Source organism: Elephantulus edwardii, unplaced genomic scaffold (genome assembly GCF_000299155.1).
Source record: "Elephantulus edwardii isolate Elephantulus edwardi_28Jun2011 unplaced genomic scaffold, EleEdw1.0 scaffold00192, whole genome shotgun sequence".
Taxonomy (NCBI): Eukaryota; Metazoa; Chordata; class Mammalia; order Macroscelidea; family Macroscelididae; genus Elephantulus; species Elephantulus edwardii.
Window position 1 is genome coordinate 2,938,083 of NW_006399942.1, and position 6,750 is coordinate 2,944,832.

Genomic DNA, 6,750 nt, shown 5'->3' on the forward strand with positions numbered 1-6,750 from the left:
GAATCAATCCATTTCATAGAGGGTCTTCCCCTCCTGCGCCGTCCCTCCACCCTCCCACGCATGATGTCCTTCTCCAAGGACCCGTCCCTCCTGGCAACATGTCCAATAGTCTCAATCTATTCTCCTCATGTGACTACTTCTTACTTCTTAAAATCAGGTTATAAACATTGAAAATCAGGATTGTTTAATTTTGTAAACAATTTTGTGAGTGTGTGTGTGTGTGTCCTAAATTGTTCTTTTTAAAAATTATTATTATTATTATTATTATTTTATTATTAATTTCAATGAAAATTTACAGAGACTTTGGATTTCCATTCACTCACTGTTGCACTTTTCGCTCCTCCTAACCCTCCCCCCTAGTACACTACCCTCTTGGAAAAGTCAAAGAAAAATTCTTTCATTGTTTTACAATCCCTCCCCCCAGGTCCACTCCACTATTCAGCAATCATTCTAGACTCTTATCATGACAAAAATATCTAATCACATATCCCATTTAAACAGTTTTCTTCCTCATCTGTTTCAATGCAGTATACATTATTGAACCCATCTTTCTCAGTCTCCTCCCAACCCCGAAGTCAGTCCTGTTTTACAACAGTGGCACCATGCATTATTTGTCCTTTTGTGACTGAGATACTTCACTCAGCATAATGTCTTCCAGGGTCACCCATTTTGAATAATATTGCATGAGTTCCTTGTTTTCCAATGCAGCATAGTATTCCATTGTGAGAATATACCACAGCTTCTCCATTTGTTATTTGATGGGCACTTAGGTTGTTTCCAACTCCTTGCTATTGTGAACAAAGCCATAATAAACATGGGTGTGCATATGTCTGCTTGGATGTCAGTTATGGTCTCTTTGGGGTATATTCCCAGTAGTGGAATTGCTGGGTTAAATGGTATCTCTAACTTACAACTTTTTGAGAAAGCACCATACTGCCTTCCACAGTGGTTGCATCATAAACAGTTTTAATTTTTAAAATTAGTCCTGAGAGAGAGACAACAGTATATATGGTCAGCCTCTTTGTTACTGTCTATTTGGGAGGCATTAAATGCATAGTATGGTAACTCTCCATAAACATTCATGCATACCTACACACCTCTGTCTTATTCCGTTCTTCCAGTAGTTGCTAAAAAACACAAACATATACACAAAAATTGATAATACTGGCAGTTAATATTAAAGTTGTTCTTCATGCTTTTATTTTAGGGGATAGTTTTTCATGAGTTTTAATGTTATATTGTTAATTTATTTGTTTTCAAATACACTAACATGGTGACAATTTCATCCACCCTGAACTAAGACAGCCATACTTGAGGAATGGCCGTTATATATAATATGTATTTGTTTAAGAAAGAATTGTTGGTAATTATGCCAGATCTGACTTTTATATGAAGTATTTTTCTAAAATTATTAACTTAGGAAATGACAACGAAAAGAAGGTTGTATAGTTACTGTTCTAACTATATAATGTTTTAAACTTAATAGAGAAGATTAGCTTCCAATTTAACCATTTTTGTTTGTTTGTTTAACTGAAACTATAAATTGTGAAGAAAGTGACAATCTATTTTTTTTTTAAAATTAGCTTCATCGTAGAGAGGATTAAACCAGGCTGCTACTTGGAGGCAAGGATTCTGGGGCTTTGTCTGACATACTTTGGACATGTTGTAAGGAGAGACAGGTCTTTAGAGAGGGACATCATGCTGGGTAGAGTAGAGGGACAGCGCAGGAGGGGAAGACCCTCTATGAGGTGGATTGATTCAGTGACTGGGGTAATCGAGATGGGTGTGTCAGAAGCAATGCGATTGGCACAGGATAGAGCATGGTTTAGGGCTGTTGTACATAGAGTCGCTTGAGTCGCAAACGACTCGACGGCACATAACAACAACATATATCCTGGAAATTTTATTCATGCTTCCATATGTGGTGTAAAGCATCAGTGTATATAAGAGAGAGGAATTTGTGTTTGTGTGTGTGTGTGTGTGTGTGTCTGTCTGTCTGTGTGTCTGTTTAGCCTCTAGCTGGAAAGTGCTTGTTGTCTGATCGATAAGAATACAAACTCTTAAGTCTTGGAATTTTTGGAGCTATTCAAGTTCTAGTACTGCATACAAAAATTTGTTTAAATAAGTATAAATGCTTACAATCATTCCCTTTTTTCTATTTGGTTTTGTAGTTAGAACAGAAACTATAGAGGTGGGAGGGCTGGTGCAAGAGTGGGAGCAGAAACAGCAGTGTGCAGTACAAGGAGCTGTAACAGAGGCACTGTTTAGGGTGGTGGCACAGGAGAATGGTTAGAATATTAAAAGGTATGTGCTTGAGGGCTGTGATTTGGAAAATTCATGTTACTGATTTATCAAGGCCATTATTAAGGAAAATTGGTATCTTTTTATTAACTGCATGGATATGATGGGAGATGAATATACCTATTATTTAGTTTGATGCTGCTGCCATGATTGCTATCAGCAGTCTTGTATATAGAAAAATATGTGTGGGGGATATAATTAAATGAGTTGTTTGTGTATATAAGTGAATACTTGCCATTTCAGCATTTTTATAGTTAAACTTTTATCATGTTGTGTATCTATCACCATTTTGTTTACACTTTTTTCTATCCCTCTTAACAGAAATTTAGGATCCCCTAAAGAATGAGTCCTCCTTATCCTTACTGCCTCTGCTAACAACAAATAATCTTTGATCTCTATTCTTTTGGCTGCTGTAGATTATACAAATGGGATCAGATAGTATTTGTCCTCTTGTGACTTACTTAGCACATCGTTTTCAAAGTTCATCCCTGTTGAAACATGTATCATGACTTCATTTCTCTCTATACAATGTTGAGTAATATTCTACTACATTATAGTATATGTATACTACATTTTATTTATGCATTCATCCACGGTTTAACATTAGATTGTTTGTACCTTTCGTCTGTTGTGAGTAGTATTGCAATGACCATTGATGTACCACTGTCTGTTTTCCTGGTTTCAATTCTTTTGGATATATAACCTAAGAGCAAAGAATCAGTAATCTTACTCACCATTGCTTTCACATCATCAGAGTGTATATGTCAGTGCAGTGAAATAATAATTGAATTTAAAAATGGTTTCTTTCCAGTAATCAGGCTTTACTCTCTCCCCATTTGGCTGCAGATCCCAATTATCTCATGGCTAACGAACGCATGAACCTAATGAACATGGCCAAGCTGAGTATCAAAGGCTTAATTGAATCAGCTCTCAACCTGGGGCGGACTCTGGACTCTGACTATGCTCCTCTCCAGCAATTCTTTGTGGTGATGGAACACTGCTTGAAACATGGCTTGAAAGGTAGGTCAGCGCCTGCAAATACAGTGCATGAGGTTCTTCCTTTGTAATATATTCACAAGAAGAAAAAAAATGTTTTTTTTGGGTCAAAGCATAAGAGTATTGAATCAAAAATATTAATACACCAAAATGCAACCCTTATGGTATATTTGTCTAGTTTTCTCCACTGCTGTGACTCCAACACCTACTACACAGTCTGGGCTAAGTAATTAGTCATTGAATATAATTTAAATTATTCAGTTAAAAATGTTCATCTTTACTAAGATTACAGAAAATTTTATGCATTATACATTTCTTTGTTACATTGTTTTTGTTATTTAGACTTCCCCTCTCTCCCAATAAACAGTGTACAGAGAATCTCTGAATGGGTTCTGTTCTGACAATTCCATTGTAGGTCCATTCTGATCTGAGTCAAATACCTTTCTCTTTTTAATTTTTATTATTAGTACCTTTTCTTTTCATCATTGTATTTATAAATCCAATCTTTGATCATTTGCAAGTGAACATCTTTGATAATATCAGCAAATTATGTGCTGCAATACCCTAAGTAGTATATCCTACTATATATACAGAAAGTATACCAAAAAGATGTGACCAATATGGTGTAAATTACAGCTACCTTTAAAGATAGGCAGTCTCTTCTCATGTGATTTACTGCCTCTGAAAACCCATTGGAAGGATAACTGTGAGTAAAATCTGACTCAGTGGTACATAACAACAAAAGTTTTAAAATCTCTACTCCGTAGGCAGGTTATAATTAGTGAGTTAGACATTTACTTTATTATCACTGATGTTTTTTGTTATTCAAAATCCCAAAGTTTAAATTCTTTGTCTCAGACTTTCTTAACATTTCATTATGTTTAATAGAAACTCTATTTTAAATGGTACATAGGAATGTTTTATTTACTTAGATGGATTAAGTCAGGTAATTACAGGAAGCTTCAGATTTACCACTATCCTAATTCAACCATCAATAAACAAGGCTAGTGGTCAGCATTTTTTCTTCATTAGATAGCTGTACTGAGGATATAAATACATCTTTTTGGGGGTTTTCCCCCCTCTGTGGTAAACCATTAACATTTTCCTTGATGCTATGGTTTATGTAATTCTTTTATGATCCCATAAAATTAAAAGAGGATAATTTTTATTCTGTATTAATAGACATTCACGTAGCTGCAGATTTTTCCAGAATTTCTTTTTTCTGTCTAAAGTATTTTATGTCATTAATATTTTTTTAAACCGTATCTTATACAATTCTTCTTTAAGGCAAACTTGGCATCTAAAATTATGTTTTAAAATTTTTTAATATCTATCAAAAGAGACTAAAGTTTGTCTTGAACATAAAGTAGGAAAATAGACGAAATTAAGAAGTAAAAAATAGCTAAAGATAAGAATTCAAAGCATGGCTTGAGTTGTAATTAATTAGATACCATCAGACTGCACCCTTCAATATGGATTGAAGCTCAACATCAAGAAAACAAAGATTCTCACCACGAGGCTGATTAGCAGCATTATGACAGATGGTGAAGAGACTGATATTGTTAACAGCTTTAGTTTGCTTGGCTCCACTATCAGCACTCTTGGTACCAGCAGCCAGGAAATAAAAAGACGAATTGCACTGGGAAAGTCGGCTGTCAAGGACCTCTCCAAAGTACTGAAGAGCAACAGTGTCATTCTGGAGACTAAGATGGGCCTGATCCAGGCCTTTGTTTTCACAATTGCTTGCTATGCATCAGAGAGCTGAACAATAACTAGGGGTGATAGAAAGAGAATTGATGCCTTTGAGCTGTGGTGTTGGAAAAAAGTATTGCCAGGAGTACCAACAGGTTCATACTAGAGAGGGTGAAGCCAGGCTGCTCCTTGGAGGCAAAGAGTCTGAGGCTTCGTCTGACATACTTTGGACATGTTGCAAGGAGGGGTCAGTTCTTGGAGATCATGCTTGGAAGGTTAGAGGGACGGAGAACTAGAGGGAGACTCTTGATGAGATGGATTGATACAGTGACTTGGGTAAGGAGAGTAGGTGTGTCAGAGATGGTAAAGGCACAGGATAGAGCAGGTTTCAGGGCTTATTGTAGGGTCACTTATAGGGGTACTATGAGTCACAAGTGACTTGATGGCATGTGACAACAACAACAGCCACCATCAAGTGGACTAAAATTCATAACAACACTGTCTTTGTACAATAGATCTGGGCCTTGCCCTATCCTGCACCATCACCATCATCTCCAGCGTGCTCCAGCCCATCGTGCAGTCACTGTGTCAGTCCATCTTGTTGAGAATCTCCCTCTCTTTTGCTGTCCCTCCATATTTCCCAATATATCTTTTTCCAAGGACTGGTCCGTCCTAAAAAGAAGCCTTTAGTCTGTAAGACAGAGTTTCACTGTGCTTGCCTCTAAAGAGCACTCTTCCTGTATTTACTTTAAGACATATCTCTTTGTTCTTTTGTTATTCCATGAAATACTCAGTACTCTTCTCCAACACCATAATTCAGAACCATTGATTCTTCTATCCTCCTTATTGGTTGTCCAGCTTTCAGATGAAAAGGAAGCAATTGAAATTACTATTGCTTGGAGTAGATGTACATTACATTGACATACTTGCTCTTTAGAACTTTAAAGAGGTTATTGACAGCAGATTTCACAAATGCAGTAAGTCTTTTGATTTCTTAACTGTTCTTACTGTTGATGTTAATTATGGATTCAAGTAAAATGAAATCTTTGACAACATTAATCTTTTTTCTACCATCGTAATAACAACTTTTGGTCCACTAAAAGTTTTGGTTTTTTGATGCTGAGATATAATAATCTATATTGAAGGCTATAATCATCCATCTTCTGTAGTAAGTGCTTCAAGTATTCTTCACTTTCAGCAAAGTACTATCATCTAAATAATGCAGGTTGTTGCTCCGTCTTTCTCTATTCTGGATGACACATTCTTCTTCATTTAGTACAGCTTTTTAAATCATTTACTCAGCATACAGATAGAGCAAATATTGAGAGAGGATACAGTTCCAACACACATCTTTCCTTATTTTAAACTATGCAGTGTTACCTTGTTCTGGTTGGACAGAAGCTTCTTTGTCTAGATACAGACGTCTCATGGACAGAAGCTTCTTTGTCTAGATACAGACTTCTCATTTGTTATTATTATATGCCGTCAAGTCGCTTCCGACTCATAGCGACCCTATGTACAACAGCCCTAAACTCTGCTCTGTCCTGTGCCAATCACAATGTCTCTGACACTCCCATCCCGATTACCCCAGTCCCTGAATCAGTCCACCTCAGAAAGCCTTCCCCTCCTGTGCTGTCCCTCCACCCTCCCAAGCATGATGTCCTTCTCTAAGGACCGGTCTAGCCTCAGAATCCTTGCCTCCAAGGAGCTGCCCGGTTTAACTCTTTCCAGGATGAATCTGTTTGTTTTCCTAGCAGTCCA

General features: G+C 36.9%; 1 protein-coding gene across 3 annotated transcripts in view; it reads left to right on the forward strand.

The window, feature by feature from the left end:
- The window catches only part of RUFY3 (RUN and FYVE domain containing 3), a 136,500-nt gene that overhangs the window by 81,851 nt on the left and 47,899 nt on the right, over positions 1–6,750 (forward strand). For all 3 annotated transcript variants that reach the window (XM_006896823.1, XM_006896825.1, XM_006896824.1), the window contains one exon: positions 3,148–3,321. In XM_006896823.1, coding sequence (XP_006896885.1) covers positions 3,148–3,321 — 174 coding nt within the window. The remainder of the gene's footprint in view (positions 1–3,147; positions 3,322–6,750) is intronic.